General features: G+C 38.5%; 1 protein-coding gene across 1 annotated transcript in view; it reads right to left on the reverse strand.

Annotated features, from left to right (window-relative positions):
• Positions 1-2,194: 2,194 nt before the first annotated feature.
• Positions 2,195-21,978, reverse strand: part of LOC126272547 (RING finger protein 10-like) — a 104,527-nt gene continuing 84,743 nt past the window's right edge. Inside the window, exons 9-12 of the mRNA XM_049975470.1 lie at positions 15,756-15,930; positions 6,422-6,557; positions 6,026-6,251; positions 2,195-3,146 (exon numbers count right to left, since the gene is read on the reverse strand). Of these exons, the coding sequence (XP_049831427.1) occupies positions 3,058-3,146; positions 6,026-6,251; positions 6,422-6,557; positions 15,756-15,930 (626 nt within the window). The 3' untranslated portion in view covers positions 2,195-3,057. The remainder of the gene's footprint in view (positions 3,147-6,025; positions 6,252-6,421; positions 6,558-15,755; positions 15,931-21,978) is intronic.

Raw genomic sequence — 21,978 nt, forward strand, 5'->3', positions numbered from 1 at the left:
ATATTGTTATTTTCATTTTACACAAAATCTTTTAACAACGCAGTAATTTAACAATGTAAAATCCAGGACCTATTTCACTGCTTACTGAACCTACAGAATGTCCTCGTCCATCCTTAATCAACCCCTGCTTGTAACACCTTGCCTCCTGGCCCATATCCCTGTAACAGACCCAGATGCTAGATGCAAGACCTGTCCCATATATCCCCCTCCTACCACCAGCTACTCTAGTCCAATCACAAGCATCACCTATCCTATCAAAGGCAGGCTACCTGTGAAAGGAAGTCATGTGATCTACAAGCTAAGCTGCAACCACTGTGCCATGTTTTAGTGGGCATGACAACCAACAAGCTTTCTATCCACATGTATGGCCACCGACAAACTCTGGCCAAGAAACAGCGGAACCACCCTGTTGCTGACACTGAGCACCTGCCCAACACAACATCCTTCATTTCAATGCCTATGCCATCTGGATCTTTCCTGCCAACACTAGCCATCCTGAATTGCACAGATGAGAACTCACAGCAAAAGAGAGTGTGTGTGTGTGTGTGTGTGTGTGTGTGTGTGTGTGTGTGTGTGTGTGTGTGTGTGTGTCCCAAATTTTGAAGACCTTTTGGCCAAAAGCTTACTTGTTTACAGTCTTTTATTGTGCCTATCTGCGACTCAACATCTCCATTATATGCTTAATTCAGCAATTTGATTCTTTCACACAACAATGTTCTTTAATTCTGATAATGTAAAAAGTTCTCGTTTCAAATCTCCATCTAATTCCACGAGTAGCAGCGCAGACTCCTGTAATATGGTATATCTCATATTACGACGTCGTTGAAACAAATGAGAGTTTATGCCAGACTGGAAATTGAACCTGAATTTCCTGCTCTTTTTGAGCAGTAATCTTTCAATTATTAGGCTATCTGAGCACATCTCCAAGCCAGATGCTTAGTTTCATTGTCACTTATCTTTCCATCTGTCCACTTCTGTACACAGCCACCACACTTTTGGCCACAGGGTATGTGGGAACCAATTTTTTCTGGTTATGTATAACACCTGTTAACAGCTCCCTGTCAAATGTGCTCAAGTAGCCAATTTTTCCAATTTATTTTAAAACCAATGAGCAACTGGATTTCCCTTTTCAAGCAATCTCTCCAAGCTGAACCTTCATGAGCTTTAGTAAGCCTAAAACTTTCCTCTCATGGGATGAGAAAAAGCACTTGGATGAGGGGCTGGTGACAATGAAGCATGAACTTCCACGTTACACTGAACTGATGAGTGTGCAACGGAGGATTTTGCATCATTTTACATCATAAACAGAACTTATAAGTGGCCATATTTTACTGAGCGAAACTAAGTATTTAGTGGGTTTTCTTTATAGTACACTATGTGGTATGAATGTGAACTGTTTCAAAACACCAGCAAACTGATGATCTCTAAAAAATGCATCATTTTACCTAGGATTTTTTGTTATAAAATGAAACTTCAGTCAACTTCCATTTTATATTAGGTATATTGTGTGCAAAATTTCAATTGCAGTGCTTATGGCGTAGATGAATTTTGTGCATTGCACATTTCAATGTGGAGAGAAGACAAAGAATCTTTTACTTAGGCACAATGTCAATGTTCCTGTAATTTTCAGTCGTCTGTCACCTATGCTGGTAAAATCATGTGTGTAAAATTTGTGAGAAAAATTGTCATTATATAACATGGGTACAACTGTTAAAAGTTTTCTTGATATTGCACTCAGAGTAATTGCTGTGCTGATATTACTGATAGCTAAAGTCATGTTTGTTTCCCTCTTGGGGAGGGAAAACATGGATTAAGACTGTCCACGCAGTGACTTTTACACAGATTTTGTGCATTTCATTGGGCACTGTATAACTTTATATTCACTCAAAACTGGGAATTATTCTGCAGTTGCTATGAGGTAGACTACCGTAAATTATGAATAACAATCTGTATGAAACTGTTTAAATTAATTTACAAAATACCAAGACCTTAACTGTGTTGATCTTGCATCAACACACATTTTATAAGTTCCTCGCAAATCAGTAGTCCTACCATATGTGAATAGTGTGGGGTTTTGGAATACTGTAATTTGTATTAGTGGGTGCCATTGACATATTATTATATTGGAATTTAAAATACTCCAATGACCTACAGTACCATACTGCTACTCCTTTTAAAAATAAGGTACAAACAGTCAGTTTTATTAAATTTTATTCAAATTAAATTTATAATATTTTAAACATAATAAACCTTGAAAACATGGCAATTTCACAACAAATATCTGATTCATGTGCCTTGTCACAAAATTGAACACTGAACTGTAGGAACAAATATCACAGAAGCCAGGCCCGAGGCCACCCAGCCAAAGATTCCACACAGCAGTGCCAAGACATTGGCAAAGGCATTAAAGCACATAATATTTAGCAAAAATTATAGAATAACCTTTTATGTTTGTCAAATAGTACATTCTGCCATACTGAATTAAAAGTACACAGCTATATTCAAACAGGAGTCTTATCAATCTTTATCACAACCAGTGTTGCCTCCCTTACTGTTCGGTGGTCTACCAAACAATGATAATTTCAGAAAATTAACAAAATATCTACTGCTTGTGCAGTATTAACAGTGTAGCATCCAAACAAGACATAAACCATATTTATACAAATACTTCAGCAAAGGATATACCTTTTCATTAACTTTGTGAGTACTACACATTTTTGTGTTGTACCTTCCACAGCATTACACAAATTTTGTAACCTGAATGTTACTTTAATTGATAAATAACCTATAGAAACAAATACCCAGTAACTAAAACCTGACTCAAGACAAATGCCACAAAACTATCAGAAAACAAGGATTCTTCGAGGGACTACAGTGCAGTAACTATTCTTTATTGAAAATGTAAAATAAGATTAATTACAATGTTAAAACGAAGCTAAATTATTTATATTAAATTTAAGAGTTTGTGAAATTTTCTTCATTGCAAAAAACTATTACAATTTAAAGACACAGTATTCGAGAGCAGAATGAGACAAAAATTGAAACTGCAATATGAAGCTACTTGCTAGAACATGCCATGCCAGTAGCAAAAAGAACTTTTTGTTTTATCTTTTTCTTCTTTTTGCCTGAAGAAGGTTGAATGTTGCCTGGAAAAGTACAATTTAGGATTAAAACCCATCATCAGAAATGTGAAATACAGCAATGATTCATACCTGCCTCTGAATTTTTAACATGAAAAGTAAATAATTTTAGAGGGATAAGGAACCAATAGACTGAGTAGTGTGGAGGAAAAAGATGGATGGAGATATGCGAGACCAAATAAATGTTATTTTCACAAAATTTGGTAATTACCTCGAGTGAATTTCTCGATTCATACAACTTATTCCTGAACATACATGTATGTCCGAATGACATGATTCCTCCCCCCCCCCCCCCCCCCTCCACCATTGTATGAAATCAGTCCCGGTTCTGAAAATGTATTTCTGTCTTCTGCGACATATGTAGCCAATCTGCTGTTGCATAGCAAGAAGCATTTACTTTCAATTAGTTTAAGTTTTTATGTTCTGTCCTTTAAAGGTGTGCCAATATTTCCAATCTTGTCTTGATTATGCTTGTGTCATGATCACTGGCTAAATAGTGGAAACACTTTCTATACAAAATTCAAATGGAGACACACAGCAGTTTGATCTTTGAATAGCTCATTCTCCCAATGAACCTTACTTTCTACTGTTCACTATATTTATTCAATGAGATTCAGTTTTAAAGATTTAACACACCCTATGGAATAGAAGTCTATGAGGGGGCTTGCTGGCTTCTACTTAGGAAGAATTTTGGAGTACTGGGATAGTAGATTATTTTACTGCATAATTGATCATTATGTTGAAAGAAATGGATCATTAATAAATAAGATAAGAGCAGTGGTTTGACAGATTCTAGACTCAGTAGCTTACACGACATCAACAAATTGGGCAAGCATTCAGAAAAAATAGTGACTGAAAAAAGAACTGACAAATCAAGCACTTCATATAAGGATCATATGGAAAGACCTCCTGCATCTGCACACACCCCTCATCTCTGTCTACTGTGACATGGGAATATTTTTTAAGCACTCAGCACGATGAATAACATTGAAAGGAATCCAATATACTGCACGATATTCAGAACTGACAGTCACCATCTTCATGTTCAGTGAGCTATAGTTGTGTGAACTTGCTGTCTGGACCCCAGTCAGACTAAGTATTGTTAGTAATTCACATAAACTGTTTGCAGTACCCAAAGATGACTGGGCTGGTCGTGGAAATATCACACAGAAAAATAAAAAACAACAGGAACACCAGAAAGCACACCATAATCAATGTTGCTGAGAAAACCCACGCGATCCCATCACATGAAGATCACTACTTGTCTGTGGCTGCAAAATTGTATAACATACTGGACCTGACAGGATGAAAGGTATCCCACTGTCTTGTTTCTGTAGATGATCATGTCTGTTGTTGCACTACTGTCTTACATTATATTGGTAGTCACCAAGTGAGATTCATCAGGATTTAAAACTTGCCTTTACACAGTTGTTACATTTTGGAAATGCCTGGGCCAGTTTTCATGTATATCGAGGACCATTCTGGAAAGACGTTATCAACAGGACAACATGTAAGATCACACAACTCACAAATTCCCTTATTTCCCTAATAACAACAGCTACTGCTTCTTGGGTGGTCTACATACTCACCTGATCTTTTGCCTATCAAGAATGTGTGGTTCATAATCAATAACTGGGCTGTGGAAATACACTCATGGCCACAATGATTTGATTTGGACATGCACTCAGTCAGAAAGGTGTAGAGAGTCAATGGTGGTGCTGCAAACTTCTACATTATGTCGTCAATGTATCAGTGAACCTAAGAGCAAGCCTGTTACCTCTTATGTTTAACATTCTGCCTAACAAATCTGTACTGGATTACTTCTATTCACCTCCGAGTCCAATTTTAAATGCCCCGGATCATTACAAGATGATAAAAAGTAAAGCTGTAATTAACCACATGACGGTGCTTTATTACAGTCCTATCCAAGAATGAAGGCAGTTCGCGCATGGTGAGACACAGATGAAGCTTGCATTGTTGAAAATCCCAAGTAACAGTTATGGTACGCATATGTGCCTGCTTTCCGCTTTAAGAAAGTGTATATCTTGCAAATTATGTCTCAGAATGTATCACTTACCCACCACCTTCAGTGATGACAACTTGAAACAAATGGAATAAAAATTCACTAAACAATGCACTACAATCATGTTTAATGCTTACACTACCTACAGCATTCAGAGCGGAGCACTCTGAACACTCATTGGCTGTTGGAGACATTGTTCGCGATTCTAACTACAGGTGTCTTCCTATTGGAGGTGGTAGGCCATTGCCTTCTTTTGATCAAACTTACTGACCAGTCAGTTACAAGGAGACTTTCAGTTAAACGTGCATTCTGAACCATGGCGCAATTCAGCTTTTTTCACATTCACAAACATTTCCAGAGACGAATGGAGTGATAAGTGACATAACCTCAGGACTAATGGGTTCAAGTCAAAAAATCTTTGGGTCTGTAGCCTGGCACTTTACAAATGAGGCAGAGCTAGCACAAAATGAGAAGCGGGATAACTCTGTAAACTCAAGATAGTTATTGTTTTTAAATTTAACCGATAACAGCACTGTTCTCAATCACTTGACATGCTATCAGCACATAAATGGATTTAACCTTCACACTTGAATAAACCACTCAATTTGTGCTTCAACCCCTACTGCAGTTTATCGTTTAAGCATTTCTGTGCTATACATTACAGTGATATACACTTAAGTTTCCAGACAGTCAGGTGAAATATAAATAAAATGACTTCAAAGTTTCATTTTCATGATAAGGTACCTGCAAACACAGCGTTTCTGTACCACCAAAAAGCATATGACTGATTAAAAGTGAATGGATAAAGCAATTTTTTAACAATTCATAGAAACAGTTAATTTTAAGCACATTAAACTATTACCTTCATTGTTCTGATGTGCAGTAGCTGCTTTCTCTAAGGCCAATGCAATGGCATCACTGAAGCTCTGCTGAAATGTAGGTACAGGCACATAACCTTCAAGCTCGGTCTCACTGTCAGAAGAATGACGAGCACCAGTGTGCTGGGTGGGTGCTCTTGGGGAAACTGAGGATGCCACACTGACCCTAGGCCATACTGATGGCGGTCGGCTCTTACCCTCACGAAGCATCTATACAGAAATAGTACCAAACATTTAATTACAACAGAAGTATCAACAAGTTTTATCTACACTGCAATACTTTTGAGCAGTTAATGATGTTAGTAAACAAACTATGACTAACTCTGCTGGTGATAAAATTACTAACATTCAATTAAAACCATTTATAATGTGTTACCCACCTGGGCAAATGATGGGCCTGTACTGTCTACATTTTCAAGGCTCAAAGTCTCAACTACAGATGGTAAGTTATCTTCTTGGGATAAAGAAGGACTACTGGCCAAGCTCGACTCTGCAGGTGATATAGGGCTGTCTACTCTGGAACAAAAGATAGCTCATGAATTTAACAAATAAGTGAATTCAAAAGACAGACACTAAATACATCAAAAGTTCTCAATGCTTTTCAACTGTGCGGAGGCATGACCGTAAAGCAACCTGCCTTATACAATGGGAAAATATTCTGGAAAAGCTTTAATTTAACCCTCAACTCTTTCAGAATTGTTTACATTCTCCATACGATGTTTGAAATGCAGGGTAAAATGCAACTGAGCTAGAAACTACGGACAGCATGGAATACAAAAAAAAAAGTGATATGTTTGTTTCACTGACTTTCCTTTTGTCGTATGTAATGAATGTGGTGGGACTAGACTACCATATGTCCACAAAGTAAAAAGTTGTGTGTGTGTGTGTGTGTGTGTGTGTGTGTGTGTGTGTGTGTGTGTGTGTGGGGGGGGGGGGCAAACAATAGTAGGTATTGGAATGACAGTGCAGTATGAGAGAATTAAGTATGTGGCTTTTGACGGTGAATCAACATTGCAGTATTGAAAGCAGGGAGGTTACAGTGCAGCAAATTACTGCTGTGTTTCTGGCATTACTGATTGTTTACTCTTGCTTTTGGGTTTTTATGAATGTAATTTCTTTGATTCAATATTCTTGTTATCAGTGAGTTTATGAACACTAACAATTAATGAAGTAATTTAATACTCTACAAGGTTATTTAAGTGTGAATTAACTGCAGTAGAGGAATAGTAACTTCAAATAACATTACAAACCAACTCTGACAGAATGAAACTTCCTGGCAGATTAAAACTGTGTGCCCGACAGAGACTCGAACTCGGGACCTTTGCCTTTCGCGGGCAAGTGCTCTACCATCTGAGCTACCGAAGCACGAATCACGCCCAGTACCCACACCTTTTGGAAGGTAGGAGACGAGGTACTGGCATCAGCAATACGAACAGTAGCTGGCACCACAGTGGCATAATTCCAAGTTGCAGCTCAGTTACTTCAATGACTGCTCCAACCGATATGCCCTTTATTTATTTATTTACATGTCAAGTTCCACAGGACTAAACTGAGGAGCAAATCTCCAAGGTCATGGAACGTGTCAGTACATGAAATTACAACAGAAAAGTAATAACAGATAGAAATAGAATATTTATGAACCCAAAAAAGTCAAACCATTAAGTTTAAGTACACACAATCGACAATACAACAAGAATCAGCTTAATTTTTTAAGGAACTCGTCAACAGAATAGAAAGAGTGACCCATGAGGAAACTTCAGTTTCGATTTGAAAGTACGTGGAGTACTGGTAAGATTTTTGAATTCTTGTGGTAGCTTATTGAAAATGCATGCAGCAGTATACTGCACACCTTCCTGCACAAGAGTTAAGAAAGTCCGATCCAACTTCAGTTTTGATTTCTGCCGAGTATTAATTAAGTGAAAGCTGCTTATTCTTGGGAATAAGCTAATATTGTGAACAAGAAATGACAGTGAGGTGGGTGGGTGAGTGAGTGAGTGAGTGAGTGTGTGTGTGTGTGAGAGAGAGAGAGAGAGAGAGAGAGAGAGAGAGAGAGAGAGAGAGAGAGAGAGAGAGAGAGAGAGAAGGGGGGCGGGGGGATGTCAAAATACCCATCGCTGTTTGCCACTTCAGTGGCGTCAAGCATGAGGGCGGAGTGGAGGTCTGCTGCGTTTTCTGATGAAAGCCAGTTGTGCTTAGGTGCCAACGGCTATGCGTTGGTTATGAGGCCAGGTAAGTGCCTGCAACCAACCTGTTGGCAACCTGGATACACTGGACCTACACCTGGAGTCATGGTGTGATTTCATTACAACAGTAGTACTCTCATGATTATCCCGCACACACTGACTCCAAATTTGTTCATCAGTCTGGTTATTTGACCCGTTGCACTGCCATTCACGTAAAGCTTTCTAGGAATGTTTTCCAACAGGATAAAACTCGCCTATATACCACTGTTGTAACCCAACATGCTCGATGGAGTGTCGACATGTTGCCTTGGCCTGCTCGATCAACAGATCTGTCTCCAATCAAGCACGTATAGAAAAACGTCACGTGCCAACTCCTGTGTCATTCTAATTCCACATTACCCATTCTGACCAAGTGAAACAGGCGTGGAATTGCATCCCACACACTGACACCCAGTACCTGTACGACACAATGCATGCTTGGGTTCAACATTCTGGCTGTTACACCAGTTGTTTGTACCAGCAATCCACATTCGCAATGGCTCTTCTTACATTGACATTAGCCTGTGAACCTGTAATAAATATGTTACCTATACAAAAGTATTTAATTACTACTTATTGTTGGGATTTTTTTTTCCTGTCAGCATATATAGCTAGTGCGTCTACAGATTTTGATAAATGAGTTTAAGAGTATCGAAATACATAACATGTATGACAGTATCATTTGACTGCATGGACCTGGAAACTTTAATTAATTAAACTGCCAGGTGACTATGGACCTTAGCATATTACATAAATTTCAACTTGATGCCACTTTTTCCTGGGAAAAGTTACCTTAACAGACATATAACAAATTGAATAAAAAAATACATGAAGTAAAGAAATAAAATTTGTTATAAAATACCAACAATTTTTGGATTTTTCCTTTACTTGTACAGTGAAATCTTGCTTCTTGTTCTAGCTCAACAGAAAGTTCCAACAGGTTCTGATGAGTCAGTCTGATGATGATGATGGTCTTCTGTCCTGAGACTGGTTTGATGCAGCTCTCCATGCTATTCTATCCTGTGCAAGCTGCTTCATCTCCCAGTACCTACTGTAACCTACATCCTTCTGAATCTGCTTAGTGTATTCATCTCTTGGTCTCCCTCTACGAGTTTTACCCTCCACGCTGCCCTCCAATGCTAAATTTGTGATCCCTTGATGCCTCAAAACATGTCCTACAAACCGGTCCCTTCTTCTTGTCAAGTTGTGCCACAAACTTGTCTTCTCCCCAATCCTATTCAATACCTCCTCATTAGTTATGTGATCTACCCACCTAATCTTCAACATTCTTCTGTAGCACCACATTTTAAGAGCTTCTATTCTCTTCTTGTCCAAACTATTTACTGTCCATGTTTCATTTCCATTCATGGCTACACTCCATACAAATACTCTCAGAAACGACTTCTTGACACTTAAATCTATACTTGATGTTAACAAATTTCTCTTCTTCAGAAATGCTTTCCTTGCCATTGCCAGTCTACATTTTATATCCTCTCTACTTGGACCATCATCAGTTATTTTGCTCCCCAAATAGCAAAACTCCTTTACTACTTTAAGTGTCTCATTTCCTAATCTAATTCCCTCAGCATCACCTGACTTAATTCGACTACATTCCATGATCCTCGTTTTGCTTTTGTTGATGTTCATCTTATATCCTCCTTTCTGAGCCTGTCTGAGCATCACATTGTCACTGATATGCAAAAGGTTAGCATCAATGGGTACAAATTAGCTGCACATGTAAGTAGAGATAATATGATGAGAGGAGGAGTTGCCATATATGTCAAAAGCTTCCACAGTGCAAAAAATTTAGAAACTAAAAAATTTTGTGTAGAGCAACATATGGAAGCATGTGCCACTGAACTTAAACTAAAGGATGGCACTTTCATAATTGTAACAGTGTATAGGTCCCCCTCAGGGAATTTCCAGCTATTTCTGGAAAACTTGGATGCTTTGTTGTGCTATCTGTCAGACAGGGGGAAGCAAATTATCATTTGTGGGGATTTCAATGTCGATTCCCTGAAAGAGTGTAATAGGAAGAATGACCTTTTAGTATTACTCAGTTCTTTCAATTTGAGCTCCGTCATTGATTTTCCTACTCGGATAACAAAGAACAGCAGTACATTGATAGATAACTTTTTTATAGACCAAGATAAGTTTAAGGACATAAATGCTTATCCTGTTGAGAATGGTCTTTCAGATCATAGTGCACAGCTTGTTACAGTACATGACATAGCTCCATGCAGTATAATAAATCAGACTTTCAAAGCAGTGCGTTCAATTAACAATATAAATATTGCAAACTTTAGGGAAAGCCTACAGCAGCTTGACTGGGATGAAGTGTATAAGGAACCCGATGCAAACTTGAAATATAACTTATTTCACAATACATTTTTAAGGGTATTTGAAAATTGTTTTCCCAAGAAAATAGTTAAACATAATTCCAAGAAAACATATAAAAAACCTTGGCTAACTAAAGGAATAAGAATATCTTGCAACCGTAAAAGAGAACTGTATCTAACAGCAAGAGGGAGTACTGACCCCGAAATTGTTCAATATTATAAAAACTATTGTGCGGTACTAAGAAAAGTTATTAAAAAGTCCAGAAGCATGTGTATCATGTCTGAGATCAGTAACTCTGATAATAAAATTAAAGCAATTTGGAATATTATTGAAAGGGAAACAGGGCAACCAAGAGCACAGGAAGACTTTAGTGCAATAAAATTGAATGACAAGTGCACTAACAAACAATCAGAAATTGAAAATATTTTGAATAATCATTTTTTAAATGTTGTGGAGAAAATAGGATCTAGATCTTCACTAGAAGAGGCAAGGCTATTAATAGAAGAGGCCATACCTGCACAGTTTGAAACAGCTGTAATTCCACCAACCTCTCCCTCTGAAATCAGTAAAATAATAAACTCACTGAAAAGTAAAAGCTCTTACGGAATTGATGGCATTTCCAGCAAAGTACTTAAAGCTTGTTCCCCACAGATAAGTAGAATTCTCAGCCACGTATGTAATAGCTCTTTGGAGCAGGGTGTTTTCCCTGATAGACTGAAATATGCCATTGTAAAACCATTGCATAAAAAGGGGGATATGTCGGATGTCAACAACTACCGCCCAATCTCTCTTCTGACAGCTCTATCAAAAATTTTTGAGAAAGTAATGTATTCAAGAGTAGCCTCCCATATTTGTAAAAATAAAGTACTAACAAAATGTCAGTTTGGTTTTCAGAAAGGCTTTTCAACAGAAAATGCTATATATGCTTTCACTGATCAAATATTAAATGCTCTGAATAACCGGACATCACCCATTGGTATTTTTTGTGATCTCTCAAAGGCCTTTGATTGTGTAAATCATGGAATTCTTTTAGATAAGCTAAATCATTATGGTTTGAGTGGGGCAGTGCACAAATGGTTTAATTCATACTTAACTGGAAGAATGCAGAAAGTTGAAATAAGTGGTTCGTATAATGTTAAAACAGCTGATTCCTCAAACTGGGGTGCTATCAAGCACGGGGTCCCACAGGGTTCGGTCTTAGGTCCTTTACTGTTCTTGATATACATTAATGACTTACCATTCCACATTGATGAAGATGCAAAGTTAGTTCTTTTTGCTGATGATACAAGTATAGTAATAACATCCAAAAACCAAGAACTAAGTGATGTAATTGTAAATGATGTTTTTCACAAAATTATTAAGTGGTTCTCAGCAAACGGACTCTCTTTAAATTTTGATAAAACACAGTATATACAGTTCCGTACAGTAAATGGCAAAACTCCAGTAATAAATATAGAATTTGAACAGAAGTCTGTAGCTAAGGTAGAATTTTCAAAATTTTTAGGTGTGTCCATTGATGAGAGGTTAAACTGGAAGCAACACATTGATGGTCTGCTGAAACGTCTGAGTTCAGCTACGTATGCTATTAGGGTTATTGCAAATTTTGGTGATAAGAATCTCAGTAAATTAGCTTACTATGCCTACTTTCATTCACTGCTTTCGTATGGCATCATATTCTGGGGTAATTCATCGTTGAGTAGAAAAGTATTCATTGCACAAAAACGTGTAATCAGAATAATTGCTGGAGCCCACCCACGGTCATCCTGCAGACATCTATTTAAGGATCTAGGGATCCTCACAGTAACCTCACAGTATATATATTCCCTTATGAAATTTGTTGATAATAATCCAACCCAATTCAAAAGTAATAGCAGTGTGCATACCTATAACACCAGGAGAAAGGATGATCTTCACTATGCAGGGTTAAATCTGACTTTGGCACAGAAAGGGGTAAATTATGCTGCCACAAAAGTCTTTGGGCACCTACCAAACAGCATCAAAAGCCTGACAGATAGCCAACTAACATTTAAAAATAAATTAAAAGAATTTCTAGATGACAACTCCTTCTACTCATTGGCTGAATTTTTAGATATAAAGTAAAAAAAATAAAAATAAAAAAAAAAAAAAACAACTTAATCATTAGTGTCATGCAATATTTTGTGTAATGTAATTTCTTGTACAGACATCTTTTATTAACCTGACACGTTCCACATCATTACGAAGTGTCGTATTCATGATCTATGGAACAAGTATTAATCTAATCTAATCTAATCTTTCAAAACACTGTCCATTCCGTTCAACTGCTCTTCCAAGTCCTTTGCCGTCTCTGACAGAATTACAATGTCATCGGCGAACCTCAAAGTTTTTATTTCTCCTCCCTGGATTGTAATACCTACTCTGAATTTTTCTTTTGTTTCCTTTACTGCTTGCTCAATATACAGATTGAATAACATTGGGGAGAGGGTACAACCCTGTCTCACTCCCTTCCCTTTCATACCCCTTGACTCTTATATAACTGCCATCTGCTTTCTGTATAAATTGTAAATAGCCTTTCGCTCCCTGTATTTTACCCCTGCCACCTTTAGAATTTGAAAGAGAGTATTCCAGTCAACATTGTCAAAAGCTTTATCTAAGTCTACAAATGCTAGAAACATAGGTTTGCCTTTCCTTAATCTTTCTTCTAAGATAAGCCGTAAGGTCAGTATTGCTTCACGTGTTCCAATATTTCTACAGAATCCAAAATGATTTTCCCCGAGGCCGGCTTCTACCAGTTTTTCCATTCGTCTGTAAATAATTCGCGTTAGTATTTTGCAACTGTGGCTTATTAAACTGATAGTTCGGTAACTTTCACATCTGTCAACACCTGCTTTCTTTGGGATTGGAATTGTTATATTCTTCTTGAAGTCTGAGGATTTTTCGCTTGTCTCATACATCTTGCTCACCAGATGGTACAGTTTTGTCATGACTGGCTCTCCCAAGGCCGTCAGTAGTTCTAATGGAATGTTGTCTACTCTGGGGGGCCTTGTTTCGACTCAGGTCTTTCAGTGCGCTGTCAAACTCTTCACGCAGTATCGTATCTCCCATTTCATCTTCATCTACATCCTTTTCCATTTCCATAATATTCTCCTGAAGTACATCGCCCTTGTACAGACCCTCTATATACTCCTTCCACCTTTCTGCTTTCCCCTCCTTGCTTAGAACTGGGTTTCCATCTGAGCTCTTGATGCTCATACAAGTGGTTCTCTTATCTCCAAAGGTCTCTTTAATTTTCCTGTAGGCAGTATCAATCTTACCCCTCGTGAGATGAGCCTCCACATCCTTACATTTGTCCTCTAGCCATGCCTGCTTAGCCATTTTGCACTTCTTGTCAATCTCATTTTTGAGACGTTTGTATTCCTTTTTACCTGCTTCATTTACTGCATTTTTATATTTCCTCCTTTCATCAATTGAATTCAATATTTCTTCAGTTACCCAAGGATTTCTACTAGCCCTCGTCTTTTTACCTACTTGATCCTCTGCTGCCTTCACTACTTCATCCGTCAGAGCTACCCATTCTTCTTCTACTGTGTTTCTTTCCCCCATTCCTGTCAATTGTTCCCTTATTCTCTCCCTGAAACACTGTACAACCTCTGGTTCTTTCAGCTTATCCAGATCCCATGTCCTTAAATTCCCACCTTTTTGCAATTTCTTCAGTTTTAATCTACAGTTCATAACCAATAGATTGTGGTCAGAGTCCTCGTCTGCCCCTGGAAATGTCCTACAATTTAAAACCTGATTCCTAAATCTCTATCTTACCATTATATAATCTATCTGATACCTTTCAGTGTCTCCAGGATTCATTAGTCAGCCTACACATATAAAAATATGTGAAGTAAACGGTCCTATCTTTTGATTGCACTGATTTAGGGCCTTAAATTTTTCATGCCACCAAGGGACCATAAACCTTCATATGTAACAAATTTTAAATTTATACCTATTCCCTTTTCTGAGAAAAAGGGGCATTAACATTCAGGCAGATAGAAAGATAGATAGTGAAGTGATCCTATATTAGGATGAAATTTTCACTCTGCAGCAGAATGTGTACTGTTACGAATCTTCCTGGAAAACAAACTGTGTGGACCGAGACTAACTCGGGACCTTTGCCTTTCACGGGCAAGTACTCTACCATCTGAGCTTACCAAGCATAGCTCGCAACCCGTCCTCACAGCCTTAATTCCGCCAGTACCTTGTCTCCTACCTTCCAAACTTCACAGAAGCTCTCCTGTGAAGATAAGAGATGAGGTATTGGCAGAATTAAGGCTGTGAGGAAGGGTTGTGAATTGTGCTGTGGTAGCTCAGATGGTAGAGCACTTGCCTGCAAAAGGCAAAGGTCCCGAGTTCGAGTCTTAGGTCCACACACAGTTTTAATCTGCCAGTAAGTTCCGATCCTATAATAGTTCAGTTTTTCCACTAATTGAGGTATGGAACCCTAAAAAATAAATGAAAAAATTGTGTTTAAAATTGTTGGCAACTATGGTTCATAGAAAGTGCTGCAACCGGAATCATCATCATCATTTGTTGCCTTATTTGATATTGACCCCCCCCCCCCCTCCCCTCTCTCTCTGCTGGAGATGTCCCATTGCAAGAAAAATACAAATGAGTACTTTAAGCTTCTTGTCTGTGTTATACGAAATGCACGGGTACTGGGTACAGGAATATTTTAAATTGCAGCAGCTTTTCTGACAATATTATTTAATATCTAATTGCGAACAGGAGTTAGATTTAGTAGTGTTTTCTCTGCCTGCCTCCTCCTCTTTCTACTGAAGTTGTCATTGCACATGATGTACACCAACCACTTTGTTTTTGTACTTTTCTTTTGCTTACTGTCTAGAGGACACATTTAAGACCACCTCACCGTTTGCAAGTTATTCCGTTAACTCCTATGATGCAGTTGAAATGGTATAATAAGGCACGCATAAATACTGTACAAATGTTGTATTACACACACACACACACACACACACACACACACACACACACAGTGTATCTCAAATGCTGAAGGAAAATACTAGGTACCAAAGCACTATTGACAGTTTCACATTTTCGGATTTCACTATGGCTAGTAACAGTTCCATCCAAGCTATATGTGTGAAGGTACAGAAATTTCACATACCTAATACCATCAACATCAGTGCCACATTGAGGAAATTGATGCTGGGACTCTATACGAATATTTGGCGTAGGATACCTGCCCCAGCGTTTGTTCTCTTCCTCTGTAATACGTTTTTCACGTTTACGCTCATCTTGTGCTTTACGCCGACGCCTTTTACGCCTTACCTCCAACTGATCTGTAATGTACGATTTCCAGTTCAAGATAGCTGAATAACAAAAGGCAATACTAAAATAATCAAACAAGGAAAATGTTTACACAAGGCCTAAAAAAAATCTTTAACAGATATACTTTTCCATTGTGACCAGGAGAGCACCGAAAATGGTATTTATATTGTGTAAATAAACTCAATTAATCAACAAACATGAAATTCAACCAATACATGTAATGAGAAACTTTCTACAATATTGTCACCACTGTGAAGTCCACTTCAGAAGACAGGGCTGTCAATGGAGTTCAACCCGTAATATTTCAGCACTTTTGTTACGGAAAGGATCTCCTGGACAGTGTGTTCAGTTATTTAGAGAAACACTAAACATCCCACAACATGACTACTTATACATCAATCGAACATTCCAGCCTGCGGCAGAACACACACATATAAGACTGTTGTGAATGGCAAGCTTTCAGAGCCAGTGGCACCTTCTTCAGGAAGAAGGGTTGAAGAGGGTAGGAAGAAAGGTGAAGGGTGAAGGAAAAGGGCTGGAGAGTTCTATCAAAAGGGAAAGTCACACAGAACTGCGGGTCAGGGAAGACTTACCATACAAGATGAAAAGGAAAGAATATCTATCCAATTAAATATTTTGGCAATAATTAATGGTTTTTGTTGGTAAATGATTGAATATTCCAGATAAACAAGATTTTTAAAGAACCATCCAGTAATGATAAGAAATAACAAATAACTGCTAGTGTTTCGGTTTGAACCAGCAACCGGCACCATGTCAGCCGGCTGTGCCGACTACTACACAGCACTGCGTGCACCAGAACTCATGGCATTTCTCCCTCTCCTGGAAAAATAGTAATCTTCTCTTTCAAAAATCCTCACTTGAACTGAATAAAGCATCCTGGATCCTTGTGTTCTGGTTGTGTTGTTAAATCCTCATTACTACAATGAGCTTAACATAGAGTGCAGCAGTCTCCAAGCAGGGCCCTGATAGATGCAAGTAGGGGCCACAGAGCAGTGCACACATACCACATTGTCAATGGGTTGCATGCAGCATCTTGAGCAGCCACCAGCAGCAAGCACTTGAGTAATACCACACACACGATGACATATCTCAGATCACCATAATGGAGCAGTTGTTGCCACTGCTGCTGTCACAGTGTGAGACTCAAGTTGAGCAGCAGTTCCATTTTTCTTTCTTTCTTTTTATTTATTTTTTATTTTTCAGTTTATTTATCAACCACAGCCATGGAACAAATAATTAAAAAATTGCCAAGTAATTACAAGTCCTGTGATCTGAAAGAGGCACGAGGTAGCCAAGAAATTTAATTAAGAGTGATGGTGAATACGATGAGGACCCAATTTAGAGAAAATTTAAATAATTCGGTGAGCCATCTTAGGAATAAAATGGGTAATTTAAAGGATAAAATGAAAACTGATTTAGATAGTTTCATGGGTACATTTAAGAAAAACTTGGGGAATAGACAGTAAATTGGAGGTTTTAAATCTAAAATTTGAGGAAGTAGAGCAGAGGTTGCTTAGTTGCAACAGAATTGATTCAGATGGACATATGTGACACCAGGGATACTGACAATGCAGGCTGTGGTTGAAGTGGATAAAAAGAATCAAGTATGCAATGAGAAACAAAATCTTTATTGATGAATGAATTACAGGAAGGAGATGAAGGATGTGGCTGCTGTAAAAAAAAGAATAGCAATGAATTCAATAAAGCAACCAACAGAGTAAGTAACTTAGGGCTAATCAATTTTTCTGGAAAGGGAAGTGGTCCATAATGCAGGAGCCCAATAGCAAGACACTCAGGTGAAAGCAAGTAATATGCAATAGATTTTCTTGCTGCATGCAGATTGTTTTGTACAGGATATGAATGATGAGGTTAAAATAATATTTGTAAAGAGATCACACTGCAACAGCAAATAAAACAATGACGTTTCATTGCAGTCCGTGCACCAGGAAGCTAGGATGGCTGTGGCAGCCCTTAGAGTATCAAATGAATAGCAGACAATTGTGAGCAGGGTGTCCCAAGCAAAACATGTGTGGCTGTCTTGAGTCTCTGCGAATTTGTCCAAGCAGCCAGACCTTGTCTGTATACTGTAAACAACATTTGCAGTGACTCTTCTAGGATCTCACACAATTATTAAAATCACAGCATGCTTTTACTATATCAATTACAAATTCTTCTCTAACATCCACTGGGTGATGGAAAACTCCCAATTTACTTGCCAGAATATCAAACATACATTCCATTAACTGCCTAGCCCAAGACGGTTGGTGCAGACTATTTTGTTGTTTGTTACACTCCTTCCTCCATATGGACACATTAAATTTCCCATTACACCAAGTGCCTCATCTCAGACAATGGTGCACGACATCAGTATTCCACTGTTTGATAGGATGCTTCTCTCTTGTTCCCATAAACCTTTATTGATGAGTTTGTTTTATGCAAAACTGAGTGCTTAAAAATAGAGGAGTCCCAACATTTTCCATATGCTCCAATATCTTATGTAACCAAACAATCCATGCTGCATAAAGCAGGTACAATAATGGAAAAATAATTTTTTTAATTATAGTAAAGTGAACCTGAATAACATGGCTTTGCATTTCTTATGAGACAAAAGGTAAACAATTTTAACATTTTCATGTTCATCTATCTCACTTGGCTGATCAGTCCCGGCTGTCCGTCAGCTCGCAGCTAAAGTTGGCTGCTTGACATTTCAACTGCCTAAGCCAAGTAACCAAGGCCTGACTGCCTAGTGCATTGTAGCTCTAATGGACCAGTGTATGAGGGGAAGATTTACCAAGACAGAGTTTTGCCAGGAGGGACTGAGAAAGTTAGTGCACTTGGAGAAGCCACCGAGGGTATTGGCAGTAGTCAGGGAAACAATCAGAGGACTTATCAAAATAATAGACGAGATAGTTATTTGGGAAGTCAGCAAAATAACAACAGAAACTATAGGGGCCAAATTATGGCTAACCAATTTTAGGAATTAGAATAGACCAATGCAAAAGATCAGGGCAAGGATATTTGAACTTCGTAGAGGTGAACGGCAAAGCCAGAATTTGAAGGGCTAAGATATGTTCCAGTGGAGATCCCATCTGTGACAATGAATAATGTATGAAACAGGATCAGCTAGTAACTGATAGCAAGTAATTTGTATCTGAAAATTTAAGGTTATAAGAAGTGTTTAAACATGATTAGTATAAGATGCCAGTGTAAGTTATCTTATTCAGGATACAATTGTTTCTTTTTTTTTTCTCTTTATTTTGAGTCATCAGTCTTCTGACTGGTTTGATTTGACCTGCCACGAATTCCTCTCCTGTGCCAACTTCTTCACTTCATCTCAGAGTAACACATGCCACCTACATTCTCAATGTATGCTACTGGATGTATTCCGATCTGTCTTCCTCTACAGTTTTTCCCCACTACAGCTCCCTGTAGTATCATGGAACTCAGTTCCTCCCATGTTCCACTACAATACAATGCTATGCCGTGCTGTGCTCCAGGCATACATTCTCAAATTTCTTTCACAAATTAAGGCCTATGTTTGATACTAGTAGGCTTCTGTTGGCCAGGAATGCCCTTTTTGCCAGTGCCAGTCTGCTTTTGACGTCATCCTTGCTCCATCCGTCATTGGATATTTTGCTGCCTACATAACTTCACCTACTTCATGACCACCAATCTTGATGTTAAGTTTCTCACTGTTCTCATTTCTGCTGCTTCTCATTACTTTAGCTTTTCTTTAATTTACTTTCCATCCAAATTCTGTGCTCATTACACTCTTCATTCACTTCAGCAGATCATGTTATTCTTCTTTACTTTCACTCAGGATAGCAATGTCATCAGTGAATCTTATCATTACTATCCCTTAACCTTTAATTTTAATTCCATTCCGAAACCTTTCTTTTATTTCCATTGTAGCTTCTTCGATGTACAGACTGAAAAGTAGGGGTGAAAGACTACGTCTGGTGAAAGACTACGTCTGGTGAAAGACTACGTCTGGTGAAAGACTACGTCTGGTGAAAGACTACGTCTGGTGAAAGACTACGTCTGGTGAAAGACTACGTCTGGTGAAAGACTACGTCTGGTGAAAGACTACGTCTGGTGAAAGACTACGTCTGGTGAAAGACTACGTCTGGTGAAAGACTACGTCTGGTGAAAGACTACGTCTGGTGAAAGACTACGTCTGGTGAAAGACTACGTCTGGTGAAAGACTACGTCTGGTGAAAGACTACGTCTGGTGAAAGACTACGTCTGGTGAAAGACTACGTCTGGTGAAAGACTACGTCTGGTGAAAGACTACGTCTGGTGAAAGACTACGTCTGGTGAAAGACTACGTCTGGTGAAAGACTACGTCTGGTGAAAGACTACGTCTGGTGAAAGACTACGTCTGGTGAAAGACTACGTCTTTGTCTTTCATGATTTTTAATCCAAGCAGTTCGTTCCTGTTCATCCACTCTTATTATTCCCTCTTGTACATATTGCATATTACCTGTCTCTCCCTATAGCTTACCCTTGATTTTCTCAGCATCTTGAACCATTTTACATCATTGAATGCTTTTTTCAGGTCGACAAATCCTACGAACGTGTCTTGATTTTTCTTTAGCCTTGGCTCCATTATCAGCCGCAATTTCAGAATTGCTTCTTTGGGTTTACTTTTCCTAAAGCTAAACTGATAGTCATCCAACACACCCTCAATTTTCTTTTCCATTCTGTACATTATCCTTGTCAGTAACTTGGATGCACGAGTTGTTAAGGTGATTGTGTAATAATTCTCACATTTGTCAGCTCTTACAGTCTTCAGAATTGTGTGGATGATATTTTTCTGAAAGTCAGATGGTATGTTGCCAGACTCATACATTCTACATACCAATGTGAATAGTTGTTTTGTTGCCATTTTCTCCACTGATTTTAGAAATTCTGATGGAATGTTATCTATCCCTTCTGCCTTATTTGATCTTAAGTCCTCCAAAGCTCTCTTAAGTTCTGATTCTCATACTGGATCCCCCATCTCTTCTGAATTAACCCTCGTTTCTTCTTCTATCACATTAGACTAATCTTCCCCCTCGTAGATGCCTTCAGTGTACTCTTTCCACCTATCCGCTTTTTCCTCTGCATTTAACAGTAGAGTTCCTGTTGCACTCTTAATGTTACCACCCTTGCACAGAAGGTTGTTTTGACTTTCCTATACGCTGAGTCAGTCCTTCCGACAACCATTTCTTTTTCGATTTCTTCACATTTTTCACGCAGCCATTCCACCTTAGCTTCTTTGCACTTTCTATTATTTTATTCCTCAGTGACTTATTTCTGTATTTGTGAATTTCCTTTCACATTTTTGTACTTCCTTCTTTTGTTGATCAGCTGAAGTAGTAGTTCTGTTACCCATGGTTTCTTTGCAGCTATCTTCTTTTTACCTATGTGCTTCTTTCCAACTTCTGTGATTGCCCTTTTTAGATATGTCCATTCCTCTTTAACTGTGCTGTCTACTGAGCTATTCCTTATTGCTGTATCTACAGCCTTCGAGAACTTTAAACATATCTCGCCATTCCTTAGTACTTCTGTATCACAATTCTTTGCATATCGATCTCCCTGACTAATCTCTTAAACTTCAGCCTACTCTTCATCACAACTACTTTGTGATCTGAGTCTATATCTGCTCCTGGGTATGCTTTACAATCCAGTATCTGATTTTGGAATCTCTTGTTTGACCATGATGTAATCTAACTGAAATCTTCCCATATCACCCAGCCTTTTCCAACTATACCTTCTCCTCTTGCGATTCTTGAGCAGAGTATTCACTATTACTAACTAAATTTATTGCAGAACTGAATTAGTCCCCCCCCCCCCCCCTTTCTCATTCCCTGTCCCAAGCCCATATTCTCCTGTAACTTTCCTTCCATTTCTTCCCCTACAATGCATTCCAGTTCCCCATCACTATTAGAGTTTTATCTCCCTTTTCATATTGTACAGCTCTTTCAATATCTTTGTACTCCCCCCCCCCCCCTTCCCTCTTCAGTTTGTGACATTGGCATGCATACCTGGACTAT

This window comes from Schistocerca gregaria, chromosome 1 (genome assembly GCF_023897955.1).
Source record: "Schistocerca gregaria isolate iqSchGreg1 chromosome 1, iqSchGreg1.2, whole genome shotgun sequence".
Lineage (NCBI taxonomy): Eukaryota > Metazoa > Arthropoda > Insecta > Orthoptera > Acrididae > Schistocerca > Schistocerca gregaria.